Below are 26,740 nucleotides of genomic sequence, written 5' to 3'. Positions count from 1 at the left end.
TACTGATTCTTTGAAGAGAAACTTGGAGTTCATTATATCTAATATGAGGGAAGTTTAAATGCCAGAAGGGGCCTATAAAAAGGAATCTGCCTTCTTAAGTGTTTAAAGATTGCTAGTAAATTATTGTCAGCAGGATGTGGTGGAAGATGTTAGATCCAGCAATCAGTTCAATTCACAGTGGTATCTGGGGCCAGTGAACAACGTGAGATGATAGAAGACAGCCATGGGGATTCAAAATAATAGGATGAAGATAAGTGGGGCTAATATTAATATTCTAGAGGGTGTCATAGTGTAATAATAGATAATATTAGTAGAAGAACAAAGGATAAAAAGAATGTTGAAGAATCAGAAAATTAATCTTGTTCTGCTGTCAGGTAGAACTTCTGAAGTCAGCAGCTAGTTTTTTTTTTTTTTTTAAATAGAGGTAGGGTTTCACAGTATTAGCCAGGATGGTCTTGATCTCATGATCTCCTAACCTCATGATCCACCCACCTTGGCCTCCCAAAGTGCTGAGAATACAGTTGTGAGCCACAAAAGCTGTCTACTTGTGTAGTCAGTGTTAAGGTTCCTAAGAATCCTTAGTTTAAGGTCTTCAGAAGAAATGGATGTCCATTTTAGTGTAGGAAAAGGTGATGTGTATGTTTTAAGTTAAAGTTTTTGTATACTCAACAATCTAAACATCAACACCTTGGAGTTTTACTGATATAACAACTTTTTTTTTTTTTTTTTTTGAGACGGAGTTTCGCTTTTGTTACCCAGGCTGGAGTGCAATGGCACGATCTTGGCTCACTGCAACCTCCGCCTCCTGGGTTCAGGCAATTCTCCTGCCTCAGCCTCCCAAGTAGCTGGGATTACAGGCAACTGCCACCATGCCCAGCTAATTTTTTGTATATTTAGTAGAGACGGGGTTTCACCATGTTGACCAGGATGGTCTTGATTTCTTGACCTCGTGATCCACCCGCCTCGGCCTCCCAAAGTGCTGGGATTACAGGCTTGAGCCACTGCGCCCGGCCAGATATAACAACTTGTTAACAGCCTTTTTTTTTTTAAGATGGAGTTTTGCCTTTTTGCCCAGGCTGGAGTGCAGTGGCACAATCTCCACAATCTCACTGCAACCTCTGCCCCCCAGGTTCAGGTGATTCTCCTGCCTCAGCCTCCTGAGTAGCTGGGATTACAGGTGTACGCCACCATGCCCAGCTAATTTTTGTAGGTTTTTTTTTTTTTGAGATGGAGTCTCACACTGTCCCTCGGGCTGGAGTGCAGTGGCACGATCTCGGCTCACTGCAACCTCTGCCTCCAGGTTCAAGCGATTCTCCTGCCTCAGCCTTCCAAGCAGCTGGGATTACAGGCGCCCACCACCACGTCCAGCTAATATTTTGTACTTTTTTTAGTAGAGATGGGGTTTCACTATGTTGACCAGGATGGTCTCAAACTCCTGACCTCGTGATCAGCCTGCCTTGGCCTCCCAAAGGGCTGGGATTACAGGCGCGAGCCACCACGTCCGGCCAATATTTGTAGTTTTAATAGAGACAGGGTTTCATCACGTTGGCTAGGCTGGTCTGAAATTCCTGACCTCAGGTAATCCACCCACCTCAGCCTCCCAAAATGCTAGGATTACAGGCATGAGCCACCATGCCCGGCCAAGAAGGCATTTTTTTAAACCAAAGATCAGGGAAGTTGTATTTGAACAGAAGTTGAAATAGGCAGCTTCTGTTGCCTATTTCAGAAAAGACCATATCTTCAGGTTGCAGATCTTACAGAGGATGTTTAAGTACATATTTTGAAAATGTACTTTGTTGGTCATAATGCTGGAGGTATTATATGAGTCTCTTGGAATATTCAGCCACATTAGCCTGTAATTCAGTAGTATTTGGGATTAGAAATGAAATTCCCAAATGCATAAGGCAGACTTTTATTAACTTAGAAGGTGGTAACCTGTGGATCTTTGAGCACTTTGATCTCATTGTCATGAACACTAATAACAGTTCTTTGGGCCTGGGAAGTTCAAGGATTTTTATTTATTTATTTATTTTTTGAGATGGAGTCTCATACTGTTGCCCAGGCTGTAGTGCAGTGGTCTTGGCTCACTGCAGTCTCTGCCTCCTGGGTTCAAGCGATTATCCTGCTTCAACCTCCCAAGTAGCTGGGACTACAGATGTGTGCCACCACACCCAGCTAATTTTTTTGTATTTTTAGTAGAGATGGGGGTTTCAGCATGTTGGCCAGGATGGTCTCAATCTCCTGACCTCGTGATCCGCTCGCTTCAGCCTCACAAAGTGCTGGGATTACAGTCATGAGCCACCGCGCCCGGCCGGATTTTTGAAAACTTTGTTAATTATGATTAGAGAATTCTATTAATTGTCTTTATTTTTTATGAATTTGAGTATGGCAAGGATAGAGGAATTTCTGAGTAAAATGTAAGATGTTAAGGAATTTTAAAATAACGATACCAGGCTGGGCGCAGTGGCTTACGCCTGTAATCCTAGCACTTTGGGAAGTTGAGGTGGGTGGACTGCCTGAGCTCAGGAGTTTGACAGCCCGTCTTTTAAAATAAATAAATAAATAAAAATAATGATACCAACAAAATGTGTCTTCCTGTTACTAGGGAGATACCTTGAGATTTCCCACATCAGGAGCACAAAAGCAAGCAATTGAAAAAATCACTACATTCAGCTCTACAGCAAGGAGAGGCCTCGACCAACTCTAAGAATAGACCATGATAACCAGAACACACTCACATCCCATTTGGAGAGGTTTAAAAAGGGCCTGAAGGCTGTAGTTCCTGCCAATTTCCTACCCTAATAGTTTTGCAGAACTGTGCAACTGTAGGTAGGACATTTCCTTGGAAACATCTTCCACAATATCTCTTAAGATTCCCCCACCATTGCTGGTTCAGTATGGTAGCCAGTCTGTCTCTGCTATTACGAGGGAAATGATGAAGCATTTTGGCTGAAATGTTTTTATTATGGTTATCTTCTTGGATAATGGCAAAACATCTCCAAGTTTTCAAATTTACCATTTCAGTTTTAAGGGTTCTTAGAGAGGTCAGAAAATCTCTTTGTTCCTAAACCATTGTGATGTTATGAACTACCCTAAAATCATAAGTTTGCTATAAATATAAAATTTTTCCTTTACATTTTGTCAGTTGATAAGTCTGGGCCAAGGCAATCAATTTAGCCATCTGTTTTGCAAATTATTAGTTGTTTTTTAGAGACAAGGTCTATCTTTGTCACCCAGACTGCAGTGCAGTGGCAAAATCATGACTCACTGCAGCCTCAAACTCCTAGACTCATGTGATCCTCTTGCCTTGGCATCCCAAGTAGCTGGGACCACAGATGTCTGGCTTGTAATTCTTTTATGGTCCCTCAGGTGTGGCCACTAGAGGAGATGCCAGAGAGGCTCAGGAATAAAACAGTGTATTTACTCACAGGCTGTACAGACAGGAGGCCAGGTATACCATGCAGGGCCACTTGGGAAAGACACCAGGGTGGTCTGGAGGCAGAAGACAGGAGCAAGGGGAAGATTTAGGCCACGACCTTTACCGGGACTTCTATACAATAGGCAATGCGGGGCAGGGTGAACAGTTTATGACTGGCTAGTTTGAACAACTTCTTGGGCTTTGGGCTACATAAGGGTGGTCTCTAGTTGCTTGATACCTGGCCCTAATGTCAGAGGTATCCTAACCCGAGTGACTCCATCTTGAATAAAAGCCAAATAAAGCCAAACCTGCCGGGGTGCTGGGTTACATTCCCAGGGGATTGGGAACTCTTGGTCTCAAGATGTTTATGGTTGAGGGGACAAGTTAATGATGCTAACTACAAAAAAAACCCAGAACTTTAGGAAATGTCCTGATGTCCTGATATCTTTTTTTTTTTTTTGAGACGGAGTTTCGCTCTTGTTATCCAGGCTGGAGTGCAATGGTGCGATCTCAGCTCACCACAACCTCCGCCTCCTGGGTTCAAGCAATTCTCCTGCCTCAGCCTCCCGAGTAGCTGGGATTACAGGCAAGCGACACCATACTCGGCTAATTTTTTGTATGTTTAGTAGAGACGGGGTTTCACCATGTTGACCAGGATGGTCTCGATCTCTTGACCTCGTGATCCACACGCCTTGGCCTCCCAAAGTGCTGGGATTACAGGCGTGAGCCACCGCATCTGGCCTGTCCTGATATCTTAAGAACAAAACGCACTCTTAGTTTAAGAATGCATTTCACTTTTTAAACATTTTTTATTTATTCATTTATTTTTTTGATGGAGTCTCACTCTGTTGCTCAGGCTGGAGTGCAATGGCGTGATCTTGGCTCACTGCAATCTCCGTCTCCCAGGTTCAAGTGATTCTCCTGCCTCAGCTTCCGTGCCTGTCACCACGCCCAGCTTATTTTTGTATTTTTAGTAGAGACAGGGTTTTGCCATGTTGGCCAGGCTGATCTTGAACTCCTGACCTCAAGTGATCCACCTTCCTCAGCCTCCCAAAGAGCTGGGATTACAGGAGTGAGCCACCACGCCTGGCCGATTTCACTTTAAAGACAATAGTATACCCATGAATTCTTGCTGAAATCAATAGTTACACAAGATAATAACAATACTAGGCCAGGTGCAGTAGCTCATGCCTGTAATCCCAGCACTTTGGGAGGCCAAGGCAGGTGGATCATGAGGTCAGGAGTTCGAGACCAGATTGGCGAACATGATGAAACCCTGTCTTTACTCAAAATACAAAAACATTAGCCAGGCATGGTGGCAGGCACCTGTAATCCTGGCTACTTGGGAAGCTGAGGTAGGACAATCGCTTGAATCTGGGAGGTGGAGGTTGCAGTGAGCTGAGATTGCGCCACTGCACTCCAGACTGGGCAAAAGAGCAAGAATCTGATTCAAAAAAAAAGAGAATAATAATAGTATCCTGTCACAAGCTGATCACAAGCCTTTATAATAAAGCATGTAAGATCATTAGTCTTAGCTCTATCATCCTGTATCAGCAAGCATTGTATTTGATGTGGGTTTGTTCCTCCTCTTGCTTTCTAAGGACACTCTACTCTGTAATAGAATAGTCTGTAATAAACGATCTTAACTTCACCATGCTCTCCAACTTGCCCTGAATTATTTCTTACATGAGATCCAAGAACCCGCTCCTTGGGATCTGGGGCAAGACGCTTTTTCCATTAACAGTAGGATGATTAAGAAGAGGAATGTGTGGCCGGCACACATAATCCCAGCACTTTGGGAGGCCGAGGCGGGTGGATCACGAGGTCAAGAGATCGAGACCATCCTGGTCAACAAAGTGAAACCCAGTCTCTACTATAAATACAAAAATTAGCTGGGCATGGTGGTGTGTGCCTGTAGTCCCAGCTACTCGGGAGGCTGAGGCAGGAGAATTGCTTGAACCCAGAAGGCGGAGGTTGCGGTGAGCCGAGATCGTGCCATTGCACTCCAGTCTGGGTAACAACAGCGAAACTCCGTCTCAAAAAAAAAAAAAAGAAGAAGAGGAGGAATGTGGCCTCCTGGGGTATCTGGGCCAGAGGAGGTAGGGCTCTGGATTGGTTACTGTGCATAAGAAAGATGCTCCTGGCTGGGCCTTTGTTATTTTTAAGACTTGGCTTGCCCCAGGAGGGGCAGTCTCCCCCTAGCCAGAAAGATTTTTTAAAATGTCAAAACGTCATAATATGCAGAAAATTTAAAAATATTTACAATACACAATGTGAACTGATTTAGTTTCTATGAGAAGCTTTTATTTTAAGGACAAACTTAAGTCTGTGATAGGTTATCCTGTTTAGCAATTTTTAGATTTACTTTTTATGTTTGAACCATTAATGAATACAATTAAATCAGTGTTCTTTAAGAAAGTCTTTAGATGAAGCTTCTCCAACCCCTGGCCCTTGGGCTGCGTGCAGCCTGGAATGGCTTTGAATGCAGCCCAATAGAAATTTGTACACTTTCTTAAAACTTTATGAGATTTTTTTTCACTGTTTTTTAAAGCTCATCAGCTATCGTTAGTGTTTGTTAGTGCATTTTATGTGTGGGCAAGACAATTCTTAATTCTTCTTCCAAGGTGGCCCAGGAAATCCAAAAGATTGGACACCCCTGATCTAGATCTGTCCAGGGCTCAGATACTCAGATAATCTCCTAAAAGAAGTAAGTAAGCATGGAGTTTTACTTTTTCAGGTAAAGGAAATAATATTTAATTATTATATTATTATTATTATTTTGAGATTGGGTCTGCCTCTGTCGCCCAGGCTGGAGTGCAGTGGTGCAATCTCAGCTCACTGCAACCTCCACCATGAGAATCAAGTGATTCTCATGTTTCAGCCTCTCAAGTAGCTGGGACCACAGGTCCATGCCACCTCACCCAGCTAAGTTTTTTGCATTTTTCGTAGAGATAGGGTTTTGCCATGTTGCCCAGACTGGTCTCGAACTCCTGAGTCCAGTTCAGGACTTAGGAGTTCGCCTTAGCCTCCCAAAGTGCTGGGATTACAGGCCTGAGCCACGGCGCCTGGCCATATTTTCTTTATGTATGATTAACTTAGGAAGTTAAACTCTTTAGATTTGCAAAGTTTATTATCATCACCATTATTACTAAGTTTAGCAGAGAAAAGCTCTCATAACAGTTTTTACCTAATAGGTGGAGAAATTTACTATTAGTTTCTTTTCTAAGATTGAGCAATAAATCTTTGTATTACTTAGTCAGAGCTGCTATAACAAAGTGTCGTAGAGTGGTGGCTTATAAACAACAGAGATTTATTTCTCAGAGTCCTAGAAGCTGAAAGTCTGAGATCAGGGTACTGGCTTGGTTGGAAGACAGGGTCTTGCTTGGGCTGGAGTGCAGTGTCAAGATCATGGCTCACTGTAGCCTCTACCTCCCAAGCCCAAGCAAGCCTCCCACCTCAGCCTCTCAAGTAGCTGGGACTACAGGTGTGTGCTACTACGTCCGGCTAATTTTTTTTTTTTTGTAAAGACAGGGTCTCCCTATGTTGCCAGGGCTGGTATCCAACTCTTGCACTCAAGGGATCCTCCTGCCTCGACTTCCCAAAGTGCTGGGAGTATATGCATGAGCCACTGTAACCAGCAGGTATGGCTGGTTAGGGCTCTCTTCCAGGTTGCTGCTGACTTCTTGTGTCACATGGCAGAAAGAGGGAGAGAGTGCTCTCTGGGAGTCCCTTTGATAAGTACACTAATCCCATTCATGAGGTCTCCACCATCATGGCCTTACTGCCTTCCAATGGCCGCACCTCCTAATACCATCATGTTGGGGGTTCAGATTTCAACATACGAATTTTGGGGAGACATAAGCATTCAGTTTATTGTTATTACCTGATGAACATTTTAGGAACCCAAAACATGGTTTAGGTATAAAAGACATCTTAATAGATTTATAATTTTGAATTTAGATCCTGAATTCAGGAAAGGCAAAATCGAGAATCATTATTAAAGGAGAAAAGGTATAAGTCATAAATATCTAAAAACGAGAAATATTTACAGTCAATGATATAAAACCATATTAGATTATACTAACGGGAAAGCTGTAATTCACCCCCCCATCCCATAATAAAAGCAAAAGCAGTAGCAATCCCTCATATCAGCCAGGAGAGGGGGATATTTGTTAATTTCTGTGGCTTGGACGTCTTTTGTCTGTGTTCAGACATGATTATGCAGTGGTCCTGCTTTTTGTCTCACTTCATTACCATCACTGAGGGACCTTGCCGGATGTTGGTGCTCTTTGAAATTATTTATGCTCACAGGAAAACAACAAAGTCTAGCTGTGAGTGCCAGGGCAGCTCCTACATGTCCGGGGTTATTTTTCCCTTTCTCATCACTGTGATAGAAAAAATTGGTGATGCTGTTTTGGTGATATGTGTTATGTACATTTTAAGTACAAGCTGTCAAATCTTACAAGGAGCCCCTTTTGTGAACTCTAATGAACATATCATGGTTTGTTTTTTTGGGAGGTGGGTTGGGGTGAATATGTGCTGTGCTACCAAAGTGTGACCACTAACATATCATGGTGTTGAAATAGGGTTTTAAACCAGAGAGCAAACCCAAGTCAAATCTGGACAATAAGAAAAAACCTACAGAATTTTGTTTTAACCTCTCTGGGCCTTATTAATTCCAGTCAAACTTGTAATAAACTAGTTAAAGCATCGCTTTCACTTTGAGAACTTTGCTGACCACCACCCACCCACCCAAGCATATTCTACCACTATCAAAGTGTACCCTTTCTGACTTTGTGCTCCAACCTGCCATCAGCTTCCATCAAAACACTTTACTTCATGATGTTTGCGTCCCTGTAGGGTCCTGCACTACTCTAGAGCTCAAAGAAAAGAACATGTCTCTTTCATCTTATTCAGGCCTTAGACAAAAGCCTGGAAAAAGTAAGTGCTCAATATTATTTAACTATTAATAAAACATGTTTTAACAGAAGACTTGACAGAAAATATGACTTTGAAAACTTCATCCACATGAAGTATGCTCCTTTCCTTTTTGGTCAGACAGGGTCTTGCTCTGTCACTCAGGTTGGACTGCAGTGGCATGATCATAGGTCAGTGCAGTCTTGAACTCCTAGGCTCAAGTGATCCTCCCTCCTCAGCCTCTCAAGTAGCTGGGAATATAGTTGTGCTCCACCATGGCTGACTAATTTAAAATTATTTTTTAGACATGGGGTCTCACCGAGTTGTCCATGTTGGTCTTGAACTCCTGGACTCAAGTAATCCTCCCACCTTGGCCTGTCAAAGTCCTGGGATCATAGATTTGAGCCACCATGCCCAGTCTACATGAAGAATGTTGAGTAAAGTGACAAGAGAGGAAGAAGACTGAAGTTATAAGGTCTTCACTTAGGGACATTTTGCAAAAAGAATGAAATCTGATAAATTCTTCATGAGTCACTGCAAGCCTCTATACTTGGTGTTTAATGGTTTATTATAAAAATCTTTTACAAATGCTGTTTTTTTCCCAGTAAGAGGTTGTCATTTTCACCTGAATAGTGCTTTTTGTATACCTTTCCATGCAGTGTTCCCAGGAAGATATAAACAGGTATATAAAGAGCAGAGGACCAATTTCCATTAAATAAGCAATGATTGCTTTTATCTTATTATAAACATGATGCATGTATATGCAAATATATGTGTATTTGTTTTTGTTTTTGAGACAGTCTCATTTTGTTGCCCAGGTTGGAGTGCAGTGGCACAATCACGCTCACTGTAGCCTCAAACTCCAAGGCTCAAGAGATCCTCCTGCTTCAGTCTCCTGAGTAGCTGGAACCCCAGGGGTGTACCACCATACCCAGCTAATTTTTAAATTTTTTGTACAGATGAGGTCTTGCTTTGTTGTTCAGGCTGGTCTTCAACTCCTGGGCCCAAGGGATCCCCCAACCTCAGCCTCTTAAATTGCTGGGATTACACATATGAGCCACTGTGCCTGGCCCATATATTAATAAAATAATAAAACATATTATGAAAAATGATCTCTAAATCTATAACCTGGAGGTAACCACTAGCAATATGTTGGTTTATCTTCTTCCTGGCCTTTTTGTACTATGAATGTGTATCCATGTACACACATAACCTAAGGATCAACATTGAGACCCCAGGAAGAAAGAAAAGTAGAAAGTTTAAGATAGAGGTAAATATAATAAACTAAGCTTCTCTTCATGCTTTTTAAAAGTACTATTTGAGGGCTGAAGCCATATTTATATCATTTAACACGGTGCTCAATGTGTGTAGAGAAATCACTTAAAACATTTATATTTATTTAAGAGGTAGAGAGAGTCAGGTGATCTAAATGAAAGTGAGGTATCTATACCTCACTTGAAGTGCTAAAATGTTGCTTAGAAATAGACTGTGATATGATACATATGTATATACTATCACCTAAAGCAAGTCCTTAAAAAATAAGGTGGCATGTGCCTGTAGTCCCAGCTACTCGAGAGGCTGAGGTACAGGATCGCTTGAGCTTGGGAGGAGGTCAAGGTTGCAGTGAGCTGTGATAGTGTGACTGCTCTCCAGCCTGGGTGAGAGAGCAAGACTGCCTCAAAAAATAAAAATTAAAAGAGAGATATATTCAAGATCACTGCTGATGTATCGAAATGGAATTTTAAAAAAACGTTCAAGTAGCTCACCAAAAGGTAAGAGGCAGGCAATAGAAGGACAAAAGGTGGAATGAGCAAACATAAACTAAATAATAAAATGGCACATTTATTCCTTAACATATCAATATTTACTTTCAATGTAAATAATGTCTATTAATAATTAAGGCCGGGCGCAGTGGCTCACAGCCGAGTACGGTGGTTCACAACTGGGCGCGGTGGCTCACGCCTGTAATCCCAGCACTTTGGGAGGCTGAGGTGGGTGGACTGCCTGAGGTCGGGAGTTCGAGACCAGCCTGCCCAACATGGCAAAACCCTGTCTCTACTAAAAATACAAAAATTAGCTGGGCATTTGCCACCAAAAATTAGGTGGGCTCCTCCTACTTGGGAGGCTGATGCATGAGAATCGCTTGAACTGGGAGGCACAGGTGGCAGTGAGTCTAGATCAAGCCACTGCACTCCAGCCTAGGCAACAGAGCGAGACTGCATCTCCAAAAAAAAAAAAAAAAGGAATGGCCAGGCATGGTGGTTCACACCTGTAATCCCAACACTTTGAGAGACCAAGGTGGATGGATCACCTGAAGTCAGGAGTTCGAGACCAGTCTGGCCAACATGGTGAAACTTTGTTTCTACTAAAAATACAAAATTAGCCAGGCGTGGTCGCAGGCACCTGTAATCTGAGCTACTCAGGAGGCTAAGGCAGGAGAATCTCTTCAACCCAGGAGAGGGAGGTAGCAGTGAGCCGAGCTCACGCCACTGCTCTCCAACCTGGGCGACAAGATTTAAACTCCATTTCAAAAAAACCACAAAACAACAACAAAGCAAAACAAGTAATTAATTAAAACACACATAGACAGAACTGGTAAAAAACAGATGACCCAACTATATGCAATCTCCACGAACCTCACTTCAAGCAAAATGACATATGCAGGCTAAAAATAAAAGGCAATTATATAAACATTAAAAACCAGGTGCTTGCTTTGGCAGCACATATACTGAAATTGAAATGATACAGAGAAGATCAGCATGGCCCCTGTGCAAGGATGACATGCAAATTCATGAAGCATTCCATATTTTCTTCCATGTTCTAATGTCCTAAACTGGGGAAACTGAGGCTCCTGTAAGTGAAGTCACTGAACCCGTCAAGGAATATTCCTAATTCCAACCCCATTCCCACCTCCTCCTCCAAAAAGAAAAAAGGAAAAAAAGGGAATGGCTAGGCTATATTAATAACACATAAAGTAGACTACAGAGCAAAGAAAATTACTAGGGATTAGGAGTGACATTATGAAATCAGAAAAGGATCTATTAACCAAAAAGACATGGTGACCCTAAATGTATAAGCACCAAACAACAGTCTCAAAATACATAAAAACTGATCAGGCTGATGCAGGGCGTGGTGACTCATGCCTATAATCCCAGCAACTTTGGGTGGCTGAGGCAGGGAGCTTGAGACCAACCTGTAATCCCAGCTACTCAGGAGGCTGAGGCAGGAGAATTGCTTGAACTCGGGAGATGGAGGTTGTAGTGAGCCAAGATCGTGACATTGCACTTCAGCCTCGGGGAAACAGCAAGACTGTGTCTCAACAAACAAAAAACTGACCTGGCTAAAAGGAGGAATAGATCATTTTGTATGGGTAGTTTCTTGAGGTTAGTAGATTTTTATGGTTGTCTTGGGCAGATGCTATAAGCAAAAAGAGTAAAGCACATTCAAAGAAAGTAGAAAAATAAAAACATAAAGATAAAACCATACATCAATAAAATAGAAACCAAAAAACAAAGAAACAAAAAGCTAGTTCTCAAAAAAAATCAATGAATTTGATAAACTTCTAGCAAGACTGACAAAGATTAAAAAGAGAGAAGACATAAATCTCCACTATGAGGAATCAAACTGAAAATATCATTACATACCTTGCAGCTATTAAAAAGATAATTAATAGTACAAACACTTTATGTTCACAAATTCAACAACATGGAAGAAGTGAACAAATTCCTCTAAATTCAGAAACTACCCAAAACGCAATCAAGATGAAATAGATACTCTGAATAGCCCCATAACCATTAAAGAAACTGAATGTATAGTTAGGAGATCCTCCCCCAAGTATCTCCAGGCTTGAACAGTTTTACTGGAGACTTCCACCAAATATTTAAATAAAAATTAACATCAATTCTGAGCTTAGATGCAAAAATCCTCAATAAAATATTAGCAAATAAAATTCAACAATGTATAAGAATTATATACTGTGACCAAGTGGTATTTATTCAGGCATGCAAGGTTTGTTCAACCTTTGAAAACTAATCAATGTAATCCACCATATAAAAAGGATAAAAAAGAAAATCTTATGAGGATATAAATTGACACAGAAAAAGCATTGATAAAATCTACCCACCCATTCATGATAAAAATGAAAAAATAATCTCTCAGCATATTAGGATAGATGGAAATATCATCATCTTTTTTTTTAAGAGATGGAGTCTTGCAGCCCACTTTAGGGTACAGCGGCTCAATCATAGCTCACAGCAGCCTTGATCAACTGGGCTAAGTGATCCTCCTGCCTCAGCTTCCCAAGTATCTGGGACCACAGGCATGCACCACCATGCTCAGCTAATTTTTATTTTTTTTCAAGATGGAGTTTCACTCTTTTGCCCAGGCCGGAGTGCAATGGCATGATCGCAGCTCACTTCAACCTCCGCCCCCTGGGTTCAAGTGATTCTTCTCCCTAAGCCTCCCGAGTACCTGGGATTACAGGTGTGCGCCACCAAGCCCAGCTAATTTTTGTATTTTTAGTAGACACGGGGTTTCACCATGTTGGTCAGGCTGGTCTCGAACTCCTGACCTTAAGCAATTCTCCCACTTCATCCTCCCAAAGTGCCGAGGTTACAGGTGTGTGGGGAAGAGATGAGGAGTCACCATGTTGCCCAGGCTGTTCTTGAGCTCAGGCAATCTATCCACCTCAGCCTCCCAAATTGCTGGGATTATAGTTATAAGCCACCTCACCTGGCAGAATTCTAAATGTATTGATAATTTTGGTTCATGTTGCTATTTGTTGTAATTAGTTTTTGGAGGAAAAAAACCGTGTCTCGGGCCCACTGCTTTATACGAACACTTAACTATCCAATGGTATACTCCTACAGGCTGTGGGCCCTGTATGGTGAGCCACCCAAGAAATCAGCTCCTTTTTGGAAGAAAGGACCATATGGAATATATCTTTCCTATCTTGTTAGGGCTTATAGAGAAGAGCCTTTGTACTTTGACAGAGACGAACATGAATAAGTATGGCAGATTCAAGGCATAAGATGTAATTGTCCTTACTTCAGCAGTTGCCCTAGTATATGTTTGTAGATTTGTCTTTTTTTACTCATAAATTCTATTTTTATATTAAAAGAATCTATAATCTGAGACTGAACTTACTTTTTTAGTCATCTATATTTTGATCTTTTTTATTTTATATATATATGCAAAAATAGAGTTGTCAAATGTATCCTTTCTTAATTTTATGTCTTTGGGATTGGGGTGATATTTAAAAAGGTCTTTCCATCTCTCAGATTAAAAATGCAAAATATTATATAGTATCACTATGTAACCAAATCTTCAATAGACTGTACTTTATATTACTCATTCAAACGAAGGGTTAAAAGGGCACTGTAAACCACTGATTGTTAACAAGGGATGATTTTGTCACCCAGGAGCATTTGGCTATGCCTGGAAAAATTTTGGTCAACACGACTGGGGATGTGCTACTGACATCTAGTGGGTAGAAGCCAGTAACACTGCTAAACCTCCTACAATGCACAGGGTAGCCCCTTCCCCCTACCTCAACAAAGAACGATCCAGCCAAAAATGTCAATATGGATGAGGTTGAGAAGATCTGCCACGAACCATTTCTCCTCTGTGACTGTTCAGATCCCCACTGTTTCAGGATCTGTATATCATAGAACATTGAAAAGAGAGTTGGGAAAGAAAGAAAAAAGCAGGAACTGGATAAAGAAATTTTGGTAAATTGGAGAAAATCCTTTTATTTTATTTGTACTGTCCTTAATTCAGTACCTCTAATTCAGCTCCCAAAAGTCAAATTTAACAAACACCATTTTAGAGAATACATCAGAAAAATGAAAAGAAAAAGTCCTGACAAACACTGGCATACTTCCTAAGGGACAAAAGCATGAAGAAGAGACTAATTATTATGTAAATGCCTTTATTTGAACTACTACATTGCTATCAGATTACATCACTTTTCAGAGTTAGAGTAACATAATACCTTGGAAACTATAGCAAACAGCTTGACAAAGCAAGAGTACATTAAGTCCTACATATATATTTTTATTTTTAGTGACCACATTTCTTTGTTTTAGGTGTAAAATTTAAAAATACATTGTACACTCAGCAGACTTGGCCTACCAAATCCTAAATTCTGAGCATACTCTCTCCTCAAAAGTATCATATTCAACAGCATTTTAAATTTAAAGAGAGAGTTTGATGACACAGGTTTTAAAACAAATAAGCAGGTATTGAACCAAGTGACAAAATATTTCAATTGTTTACAGCTTAGGTATGAGAGGGAAAGATGTAAATTTAAGGTACATTTTTCTTCTAGCTATAATGTATTTTTACTTACTTGAAGACCCCTTAAAAAAAGTAGCAAAATCAGCAGTCTTGTTTAATGTAATCAAAATATTCTTAAATGTACAAAAAAGGATCATGTAGAAAGAATACTGTAAAAAGATACTGATCTTAAAAATAAAAGAATAAGAAAAGCTTCTATTACATTCTGCACAGCCAGTTACTTCGGCAAATTTTCAGTACTACAAAGATAAGCAAAGGATACTCATATCCAAATACCCTCTGACCATAGTTCTCAAATAAGAACTAGCATACTGGATGGAAAGCAAAATTACTGTCTAATAATATTCATATCACATCATCTAAGTGAGTCCCAAGAGAGGGACATTCTAAGAGGGCAAAAGATAACAGAGCGAGAAATAACATACGGCAATGGGAAATGTCAAGGGCAGCATTCTAGGAGAGAGTAAAATGTTTTGGCTATGAGCACATTTCAGGCGTGCCTGAAAAATCCAACTCCACTATGGGAAAGAGGAATTGTTTTTATTAAAACCCTTTCCCCTGAGGGCTCTCATGCTGAGCTAGTCTTGTTAATCAAAATGAAAAGTTCTTCGAATGGCCAAGAGTTCCTTAAGCCATAAGCACTTCACCTGGAAATAGCTGACCTGTGAATCATGCACCTGGGAGCAAGGCTGTTTTATTCAGATTGGTTATTTTACACTCTCTTCATTCCCCTGCCCATCAAACATGCAAAAACAGTCATGACCATCTTGGGCTTTACTTCCACAAGGTCTTCAGGAAGAGCGTACACTCTGGCTCCAATTCTTCTAGCCATTGACACTGCATACCTATTTTAGGGGGAAACAAAAATCAGGATGAAATTCTTGTCAGTTAAGGACATCACATAAGACATCTATTTCTTCCTATATGATTATTATGCTGTGATACAAAGATTCCATATAGATAGTTCCAATTGGAACAGTTTTGCTTTTTGTTTTCTTTTGATTTTGGTTTTGATTTCATTTTGAAGTTACAGTAGCTTTTTAAGTTCTACAATTTGGAGCCAATAATATTTATTCACTCTTTTTCTCCAATGTGAGGAGAGAATTAAGCTGGAAGCACCGACTTTATATACATAATTACCTAGCCTGTCTATGCGATCAATGTTGGTATTCACGTTGCACATATAATAACATACACTCATGTCATCATGAGATATGAGGTGAAAAATCATGCAAGATGCAAAACCCAAGTTGTTAGGCAGATACAATGAATACTTCCAAATATTCACGAGAGGGGAGACAGTCTACATGGTACATGGAGAGGGTGGCTGGACCAAAAACTAGAAAAGGTAGACAAAGGAAGGGACAGAAGAACTAAGATGTCCAGGTAGGGAAATTTTCAGGAACACATCTCAACTAATTCATGAAGCATTTCTTGGTGTGTTGGAACCAGAATCTTTAAAGATGATTTAACCATCGAGTTTCTAGAAAAAGAGGTTTCAAGAGTTCTTTATACCTTGTAAATATTAGACCTTTATCATATCTGCTAGAAATATTTTTAAAGGAAACATAAATAATGTGCCTAACTCCAAAGTTTTTCAAGAATGCTTCTTAGCTGTTCTATATGTCTAATTAGTAAAGTTTTCATGGGTCACCCATGAAGCCAGGTCACACTCTAGGTGTTTGGTGAAGAAGAAAAGAGGCTGGTGGAAAAGACCTAAATATTGTTGAAATGCAAGAAACTTTCAAGGCATAGTCTTCTGTGGAGGCCTAGCAAGCATTCTGTTAATATGGGAACTGAGGAAGACAAATTCAACAAATGTACTAAGAATGATCTATGTATAGTAAAAGAGACATAAGTGGATAATGTGTTTTTTAAAAAAGAATGAGATAGACAGATGAACACCCTAAGCTCATTTTTTCCTTGTTGTAAAGTTTTACTTAATTTACATTCAAATACATGCTACATTATTTCTGTAATCCACCGAAGCAATATTTGACTAAGCACCTAGTAGGCCAAGCACATGGCTAGGCTCTTATAATTTTTTAAAAATTTAATCTTTATAAAATCTCAAAGGTAAGTATTATCGCCCCCAGTTTACTGATGAGGAATCTGAGGCTCCAAGAGTTTTCCACCACAGTGACACAACTCTTAAATGGCAGCACCTGAATTAGAATTCAGATCCATCCAGCTGCAAAGCTGTGTTTTTTTTCATACTACTATGCAGTCTCCCTTACTTGGCATTATTGTGCTTGTCATCTTCTGTTAGATTGCCACTCTTCACAAGATCATAGTTTATACAGCCTGGCTGGATGGCATCAATTAAATCCACAACTGCCAAACTGGAGCTGATCGTCTTGTCCTAGTGTGAAAGGAGAACAAATCTGAGAATTTTGATACATACAGATTAACATGTGCTTACTTATATCAAGTGCCAAAAACAAAGCCCAGTGAATTCATAAAGAATCATGCCATTAGCCCAACAATAATTCTCACTCAAAAAGAAACCAAAGGTGGCCCTCCCAAATGATAGATATTATCCAGAAAACATAATATTTAATAGTCACGTATGGATTCTGACCTTAAAACTCTGAATGGAAGTTGATTTTCCAGCTTCACTCAACGTTCTGTTCACCCAGTTCACAATGATGTCGTCATTGGCTTTCTGACCATCTCCAAGATCTTCCAGGACATTGAGGGTATATCTAAGAGAAGCAGCAGCAGAAAATATCACAATCTACTTTATGAGGAAAAATGCAAACATCAGAAAGATGCTTTGTCTTCCATTTTTTATATTCCTTTGATTTCAAAGACTAAAGATTTCATGGAAAGAGATTCACACTATGTGAAAAAAAATATTTCAAGCAGTAGTGGCTTGCTACTGATCTACCCTTTGTAGTAGACTACAAAGGGTGAGAGGAGAGCAGACTGACAGTGCTTTAATGAGCAGGTTCAACAGCCTACTGCAGGCACATTTTGTACTATTCCAATAGTGGTAATGGCATAAAATAAACTGTGCTTTGGCTGGTACCCAGTCATAATGAATGCGTTGCAGCATTATGGTGATCTTCATCAGCATTACAGAGAGATCTTCATTTTCAAATGAGCATGAGGATGTTCATAATTTTGTTCTGACAATTTTTTTATTCACTGACACGTTAAACGAGGCCAAAAATCTACATGTCAGGCTTCCAATTTTTTTTTTTAAAAAGGACTAGCTATAGTTCTGCTGCCTAACTTGGAAGGAAGCATCCAAATATATTAATTAAACTCATTGTGGAGTGTAAATACAACATATTTCAAAAGTGTAGTCACTGACATGTTCACTTATTAAACATAGTAAGGACTAAATCACAGACCTGTATGACAGTAAAGCTTAAACAGCTAAAATTGTATACTATACCTTCTCATCAGCTGCCAGACTAAAGCTAAAGTCAGGGTTTGGTTCCCATCATTCAGGTCTTGCCCTCCAATGCCAACCAGAGAAAATTTAGCAGGATGCTTCCCTAATTCAACAGCATAGTTGCAGTTTTCTAGCTGCAAAGGCACAAGAGTAAATGGTTAAAGATTTCCATTTGTTTAATCTGCATACATGTGTGTATGTCTTGTAAATGCTAGGTTATCAGTACACAAAAACAAAGAAGACACAGTTTTTGTCCTCAAGAAGCTCCGAGTCAAGAGTTTTAGAAACAAAAGAAACAAATCGACAATAAAAATACTCTAACATACACAGCAACTTAATTATCTACCTTTTTCATGTTGGCTCCCAGTTTCGGGTATGGAGGCTTATTAACCTTACTCCAGTCAACAGGAACTTTAATTCGTTCATATAACTGTAAGATTACCAGAGCATCTTGCAGGTCACTAATGATTTAAAAATAATGTAATCAGTGTTTTCAGGAAGCTGGGATTTGACTTTCCTTAGAAACAGTAACACTACATTGTCAAACAAGATATATAAAACAATAAATAATCCCCAAGACTCATATTTTCTATCAATTTATGCTGAAAACAAAGCTAAGACCATCCACTTCATTTATAAGTATTTATTGAGAGCTTACTGTGAGCGAGACACAGTTCTAGAGGCTGGGCCCACAGGACAAAAATCCCTGTCCTTACATTAAAGTCAGAGAGATAGACAATAAACAAGTACGTGGATGGGCTGGGCGCGGTGGCTCAAGCCTGTAATCCCAGAACTTTGGGAGGCCAAGGCGGGTGGATCACGAGGTCAAGAGATCGAGACCATCCTGGTCAACATGGTGAAACCCTGTCTCTACTAAAAATACAATAAATTAGCTGGGCATGGTGGCGCGTGCCTGTAGTCCCAGCTACTCGGGAGGCTGAGGCAGGGGAATTGCCTGAACCCAGGAGGCGGAGGTTGCAGTGAGCCAAGATCGCGACATTGCACTCCAGCCTGGGTAACAAGAGTGAAACTGTCTCAAAAAAAAAAACAAAAAACAAAAAACAAGTACATGGATAAACAAACAAACAATATGATTTTGGGGGTGTATGTAAGTACTGTGAAGAAAAAAAGGAACTAGGGTTAGGTGTTAGAGAGTAGCAGGTGGTAGTCAGGAAATCTTTGAATCAGTGACTGGAATACAGTAAGGGTATGAGCCATTATATGTGAGCAAACAACGTTCCAGCCGGAGAGAATAGTGAGCCAAAGTCCCTGAGTGTTGCAAATGGTCTACTTAAAGGGCTCCCCAGTCTCTGTTTCTTTTTTACCTTTCTTTTTTTTCCCCTTAGAAATAGGATCTTGCTTTGTTGCATAGGCTGGAGTACAGTGGGACAACCACAGCTCACTGAAGCCTCAAACTCCTGGGCTCAAGCAACACTCCCACCTCAGCCTCCAGAATGGCTGTTTCAAAATATAAACTATTTGCTCCCTAGGGTACTATAAAGACATTTATACATTCTATCACTTACAGTTAATGATCATATAAAGAAATAATTTTGGCTTTTGTGTGTTTTGGAAAATGATGATCAAAACCACCACTCAACATTTTCCAACATAAATAACTGCTACAAATTAATATCTAGAAAGTCTTTAGAACTGTCATTATTTGTGTAACACCCACTCATGACATTCACAACCATTTACAATAGCAGTAGGAAGACTTACGCATAGAGATGGTTTACATGGGGATTGACACCAAGAGAGTTCATCCAGTTACGGAAGGTTCTTTCTTCACGAGTTTCTCCTGTTAAGAATATTCACACACTTCACTGATTTATTAAACACTTTATGTATGTGCGTATAGTGCCAATCCACATATTAGATTATTTTATCTCTCTATTCAGATCTAGAAGATTTCAATAATACAAGTTTCCAAGCATTCTCTTAAGTACATACATTCTCTCTAGATACAGACTTATTTTTAAAATTTGAAATTTATTTATTTATTTTTGAGGTGGAGTCTCGATCTGTCACCCAGGCTGGAGTACAGTGGCACAATCTCGCCTCACTGCAACCTCTGCCTCTGGGATTCAAGAGATTCTTCTCCCTCAGCCTCCTGAGTAGCTTGGATTACAGGCGGCCACCAACACGTCCAGCTAACTTTTACATATTTAGTAGAGGCAGGGTTTCACCATGTTGGCCAGGCTAGTCTCAAACTCCTGACCTTCTGATCTGCCCACCTCGTCCTTCCAAAGTGCTGGGATTACAGGCATGAGCCACCGCGCCTGGCCTGAACTTATTTTAAAATTAAAGAATACAAGCTTATTCTAACCAGTTAAGTAATTTAAAGGTTTATGAAGATTTGAGTCTCCTTCTCAAATCCTTCTCCAATATTTCCTCAAATCTGCATTCCTCAAAGTAACTGATGTTGTCAGTTTAGTTAATGGTTTTATAGAAATAGCAGTGGACACTCTTTGCATTTCTTAATTTTTTTTTATTTTTTGAGACAAAGTTTCGTTCTTGTTGCACAAACTGGAGTGCAATGGCGTGATCTTGGCTCACTGCAACCTCTGCCTCCCAGGTTCAAGCGATTCTCCTGCCTCAGCCTCCTGAGTAGCTGGGATTACAGGCACCCACCACCAGGTCTGGCTAATTTTTGTATTTTTAGTAGAAACAAGGTTTCACCATGTTAGCCAGGCTGGTCTCAAACTCCTGACCTCAGGTGATCCTCCTGCCTCAGGCTCCCAAAGTGCTAGGATTACAGGCGTGAGCCACGGCACCCAGTTGCATTTCTTAATTTTTATAGACTATCCTTCATGCATATATAATCTGGAAAAGGTAAACTCTGCCTTTTCCAAACTTAAAAAAATTTACTATATATTATCATTTGTTTTTTGAGGAGGTAAGGGTGAAAGGAGTTGGGGTTAGTTCCAGTTACACTGACTGTGGATGAATGAAACATAAATACATAAAAGTGGTCTAACCCTAAAGATTAAAACTAAATATTGATTTACAAAGTGGCTTTACATTAAATGACTCGACTACTTTTTTTTTTTTGAGACAGCGTCTCACTCTGTTGCCTAGGATGGAGTGCAATTGCATGATCTCAGTCCACTACAACCTTTGTCTCCCAGGTTCAAGCGATTCTCCTGCCTGAGTCTCCCCAGTAGCTGGGATTACAGGCTCGTACCACCACGCCCAGCTAATTTTAAAATTTTTAGTAGAGATGGGGTTTTACCATGTTGGCCGGGCTGGTCTCAAACAGCTGACCTCAGGTGATCCACCCATCTTGGCTTCCCAAAGTGCTGGGATTACAGGTGTGGGCCACCACACCCCACCTCAACTACCTTACTTTAAAAGTTCACTTGTATTGTCCTTTTCTGCTAGTTTTTACTCAGCACCTGCATCTACTTGTTGCAGATATAAAACAACTTATTCAGTCAAAATTTAAAAATCATTGTGGCCTCTCTATTTCTACTCTATAGTCCCACACATTCGAATTTGAGAAGTTTTTGGTTACCTTCTAATAGAGTCCAGTCAATATCCTGGTTCTCTGGCTTAGTCAGTGCTGGGTATTTATTAAACAGATTAGCCACGAAAGCTAAGTTGAGTTTGGGGTTTCCACTGACAACATCAGCAGGGGTAACAAACTGTCTGCAACCTAATTTATCTGCTTGTTGAAGCATACTCTCAGCTCTCTTCAAATCATCTGTTTCCTGTTGAAACAAAATAAGAAGATTTTTTCAAAGACCATACTAAAAATATAGAAAATTTCCCTACAACTGTAGTCTGGGTGTACAGTTCTACTTTCTTTTAGCCAACATATGGTACTCATAAAATTGTTTTGAATGCAAAAAACAAAAAAAAAAAGTCAGCCCTGTTGGATGTGCAGTACCTTTAATATATCCTAGATGGCACCAGATCACACAGCAAACTACTGAGTACATTTAACTAAATCGGATTAAGAAGTTTATGTAAAAGGTTGGGGGAAACTCCCAGATTTTGTTTGAAAATCTGTAGAGAAAAATATACATTCACCATCTTTACTTTCTCCGGTTCCACTTTTCCTTTTTTACTTCTCAATAGGAAAACAGCTTCAATTCGTATAAGCCATCTCACGTTAAATATTCAGATATTTTCAGTGGAATTATGTTAAAAAGTAGTTTTTTTCAAATGTACGTATCTACAATGAATGTTTACCAATTATTAAATGTGAAAGGGTATTAACTCTAGTGTTACTTAAGTCTCATTTAGAAAATGGTGTTCACTTTCTGTAAATTGTGGGTACATTGTCTTCAGCCTGGCTGATTTTATTTTATTTTGCTGGTTTACTAATTTCTGCTTTGGCGTTTCTCCTTTTCTCTACTGACTGTCAGCTGAACTTCGCTGAGGCTTCTGGGTACTGTGCATTAGGTCAATGAGCTTCATGACAGAGTCGACGCCTTGCAGTCCTGGGACCTTTGGGGCTGTGTTGCGCAGCAGAAGGAACTAGAAAGGAGGGCGTTGCTGGTGCGAACTAGAGAGAGAGAAAGTTGTGCTGAGTTGTGGAAGATGGCTCCCCTGGCTGAGGGAAAAGACAGATACCTTCATTCAGTTTATGCTCAAATCCCAAGGGAAATGCTTGTGAACTGCTGCTTGAATTGAAGAGAAGCAGAGTATCTATTTCCGCTGATTTCTTTTTAACAGATCAAATCTACTTAGGGCAAGCATGTAGCAGGAATGGTGGAAGGCAAGACCAAGGATTAATCTCAGGGAACTGAAGGATTAAAAAAGTTACGACGAAAGGAAGGGAATTTTTTCCATTACAAAGAACAAAAGAAAAATGTTAAATTGAAATTTAAAAAAAAAAAAAAAAGGTAAAACTGTTCAGAGTTAAAATTAGGCCTTGGCTGGACATGGTGGCTCACGCCTATAATCCCAGCACTTTGGGAGGCCAAGGCAGGAGGATTGCTTGAGCCCAGGAGTTCAAAGCAGCCTGGCCAATATGGTGAAACCTCATCTCTTAAAAAAAAAAAAAAAAAAAAAAAAAAGGCCCTAAAGAAGGTGTAAAGCTGAAAAAGATGAAGGACGCTGAAAATCATGAGAACAGCATGAGCAAAGGCACATGGGTGGTGGTGGGAAGGGAGGTTGGGGTTAGGAATGCAGACTTTTGGCGAAATAACACTGACTAGAAACGATAGAACAAGATTCGTAGGGTGAGTGCTAAGCAGAACATTTTGGACTGAATTCTAGAGTCAACAGAAGAATCCTTGTTGGATCTGAAGAGGGAAGAGACAAAGGAGTGTTTTAAGATCAATCAGAAAGGACCGACTAGAGAAAAGGTGTATCAGATCACATGACTAGCCATCCCAGACAGCTTGCTTCTTGGACAAGATGGCCCCTTATTCCTACCAAGAGTGACCTGAACTGGAGTTTTGCATTTAACATATAGACAGAAATATAAGCACGCAAGTCAAGTACAAATTCAGTTATGGTAAGGGCAGTATAAAAATGGTTTAGCCAGTGTAATCCACTCCATCCTATGGCATAATATGCTATATATGTGGATTTTGTTCATTAATAGCATGCATTCCATATCTAATGGGTACAAAAACCACAGAATCCTAGAAACTTGGGACTAAGCAGTCCAGTCTAACTCCTTACTTTATGGATGAACAAAGTGAAATCCAAATTTGAGAAGAAACTTGTCCAAGGTCACTAAGCAAATTAGTGACATAACCAGGGAACATGGTCTCTGAGAGTAATTCCCTAAATCAGATTTCATAGACTGGGAGTTAGTAAAACATAATAACATTACTCTCAACACAGAAATATGAATATATGTATATATAAATATATAGTCACTAAATCTGTTACTGTGATTATAATCCAAATACTTGGAAATGGTTAGCTTCTAGTTGCTTATTCCCCCATACTTCTTTTGAATATTTTATGCCATCCATATAAATCAATACCACAACAATTATGAAATTCACTAACAATAAAAATAAATCTAAGCTAGTTTTCTGGCCTCTGAATTACATGTACAGTAATACATTTTAAAATAATGCTTAAAATTACCAAATCTACTTCATACAATTGTAAAAATCATTGTATTTATAAGAAATTGACAATAATTTTGCAAGATTGTAGAATTCAAAAGAGAAGCTATACTTACATTAAAACCTGACATATTAATATCTATCCGTGGTTCACCTTCCTTTTGTCCTTTTGGTGCAATTTGATTGAGAAGATGGAAATAGGCTTTGGAATCCTACAAAGAATTGAATATGTCAGTGAGATCACGGTTACAAGGAATGAATGTATCCTATTGTCTCATGTTTGGAAGGCTATTTGCATTGGATTTTTTGAGAATATATGGCACAAATCTCTGCCTTCTAATTTAACAGGTGTCTTCCCCAGAAAAGTCCATCTATCTGGCCTTATATCTATCTTGCATATGGGTGAACTGGATTTCGACATGACTTCACAATTATTAAAGCCATCAATACAATAATGCTAATAAACATATAACCAGTTCTGTACCTTCACTGAATTACTGAAGTCAATAAGCTTGATAGACAAAACAAGCATTTAAAAAAGTAGGAGAGCAGAAATCCAGGAAGCATAGAAGAAAGAGAAAATAAACAAGTTATATCAATACAAAGCACAATGCATATACCACAACCTATGAAGACGAGATTAGCTATGTTACAGATGTATTTAACTGTAAATTTAAATGACAAAAGATTAAATGCTAAACATTTTAGTTGCTAAAATAACACTGAACCCTCTATGATCTGAACGTACTTAACAAAACAAATGTTTCTTTTCGTTTTAAACCCCTGGACTCTTTTATCACTTGAATGTTGTTTTCTTAGAATCCCAATACATAAAACAATGGGGTTGGCTCACAGTCAGTGTGAATTCAGGTTGTGTGGACAACACAAAACACAGCTTGAAAACCACTGTACAAACACTTATTAAGAGCCTTCACACATGTATCAAGTAAATTCCTGCATCTTCGAAATTCTAGAGGACAGGAATTTGAGTCAAGATTTCTTAATTCTGCCATATGTGAAGACTACCTTCTTGCTATGATCTTAACGTTTTCCTGTTACTGGGCCTTGAAAGTCCAGACAGAGTATGAAGGACTGTTTCTCATAGTCTATGTGTATACTAACCCCTGTGGAAGTTGCTCAATATGTCAGTTACTGAATCCAATTCCCAAGCTACCAAATCTAAATGTCTGGGAGCTGCCTAGAGAGATGTCTTTTAAACCAGCTACCCAAGTGACTTTGAAACTCGGTGCCATAAATTGTTCTAAGAATGGGGAAACCAGGTGATTGAAAGCTATTTCAGAGCAATTCATAAAATGGCAACTCTGATCTTATTATTTGGGGGCATAGCATTTACCTCCTAAGGAATAGTGTACTACAACTGTGAAAGTGCTTTCATTTCCAATTTCTTGCTAAAGCTACATAAACAATTTATAATCTAAACCTATGCTCTTGAGAAGAACAAGTGAAGAGCAGACCCAGCAAAATCTATATTTACAACCCTGAAAAGGGCTTTACAGGTGAAAATTTGAACTTGAATACAGATAATCTGGAAGTTAGTTTTCACATTACCAAACAATTCTTTGCTTTTAAAAAATATTCAAAGCAGGCTTCACTTAAAAAAAAAAAGATATTCTCTGTACATTTAAAATACATCCCAGTACATATAATCCACTTACAGTTGGCTTGCTGATTTTCAGGAATGCATCTAGTGCATGAAGCAAAATATACCTGGCTGGCCAGGTGCTATGGCTCATGCCTGTAATCCCAGCATTTTAGGAGGCTAAGGTGGGAGGATCACTTGAGCTCAGGAGTTAGAGTCCAGCCTGAACCACACAGTGAGACCCTATCTCTATAAATAATTTTAAAAAATCAGCTGGACTTCATGGTGTGCACCTGTAGTCCCAGCTACTTGGAAGGCTGAGGTGGGAAGATTGCTTGAGCCTGGGAGGTCAAGGCTTCAGTGGGCCATGATAGTGCCACTGCACTCCAGCCTGGGTGACAAAGTGAGATGCTATCTCAACAACAACAACCACAACAACAAACCTGGCCAAACATATTGTATAATTCAAAGAGAGGGAAGTGTCAGTTGGTCTTATAATTTTGGGGCTACTCTTAATTTTCATGGATGAAATCAGCAGTACAGGCATCTCACTGCTTCCTCTCATCACTGAACAAAATCATATGATAGCATAGTATTGTTTTCACAGCCTTGCCAGTCAGTGACATCTGATGAAGATCCTTAAGTTTGTTCCTCGTGTACCAGCATCTGGATGTCAGACAGAGTTGAGGCAGCTAAGGAGAACTCCACACAATGTTTGCTATAGTAATGTTGGCCCTCTCTGCATGAGAAGCCAAAGGCAACATGTGATAAATGTCCTCCTCCATTGTTCGTTTTTCCTCACTGCTCATGATAAACAGTGAGTTAAAAAAAAAATCAATTCAAGGCAAGAAATACGAGGGTCTTATATGTGCCACATACTGTGTTATAGGTTGGCTTTAGTAGGAGGGTCCTGGAGCAGCGGCTGAGGTAGGAAGCATACACAGACATAAATAAGAGCTCATCTCTATCTTGGAGGAACTCACATCTGAAGGTGGGTAAAATGACAAAAGAGAAGCCAAATAAAAAAGGGGAAGAGGAAATCGTAAGGTCCTGCCTCTCTCTTCTAG

At 39.8% G+C, this 26,740-nt stretch overlaps 1 protein-coding gene and 1 non-coding gene across 21 annotated transcripts in view; one reads left to right on the top strand and one right to left on the bottom strand.

Moving 5' to 3' along the window:
- The first annotated feature begins 11,039 nt into the window (after positions 1-11,039).
- On the top strand, positions 11,040-11,146 carry LOC118150728 (U6 spliceosomal RNA). Its single transcript, XR_004738880.1, has one exon. It is a non-coding gene; the product is annotated as a U6 spliceosomal RNA (small nuclear RNA).
- Positions 11,147-14,247: 3,101 nt separating this feature from the next.
- PLS3 (plastin 3) overlaps positions 14,248-26,740 on the bottom strand; it is a 93,000-nt gene continuing 80,507 nt past the window's right edge. For 10 of the 20 annotated variants that reach the window (XM_035289281.3, XM_078363597.1, XM_054251347.2 and 7 more), the window contains 9 exons: positions 24,558-24,584; positions 24,190-24,285; positions 21,553-21,748; positions 19,758-19,836; positions 18,382-18,496; positions 18,036-18,169; positions 17,214-17,337; positions 16,870-16,994; positions 14,248-15,477 (listed from right to left, as the gene is read on the bottom strand). In XM_035289281.3, the coding sequence (XP_035145172.1) occupies positions 15,345-15,477; positions 16,870-16,994; positions 17,214-17,337; positions 18,036-18,169; positions 18,382-18,496; positions 19,758-19,836; positions 21,553-21,748; positions 24,190-24,285; positions 24,558-24,584 (1,029 nt within the window). In that variant the 3' untranslated portion in view covers positions 14,248-15,344. The remainder of the gene's footprint in view (positions 15,478-16,869; positions 16,995-17,213; positions 17,338-18,035; positions 18,170-18,381; positions 18,497-19,757; positions 19,837-21,552; positions 21,749-24,189; positions 24,286-24,557; positions 24,585-26,740) is intronic. The other 10 variants (XM_035289288.3, XM_078363598.1, XM_054251349.2 and 7 more) reach the window with 1 other exon arrangement.

This window comes from Callithrix jacchus, chromosome X (assembly GCF_049354715.1).
Source record: "Callithrix jacchus isolate 240 chromosome X, calJac240_pri, whole genome shotgun sequence".
NCBI lineage: Eukaryota > Metazoa > Chordata > Mammalia > Primates > Cebidae > Callithrix > Callithrix jacchus.
Note: the sequence above shows the minus strand (reverse complement) of the source record. Positions and strands in the feature narration are given on the sequence as shown.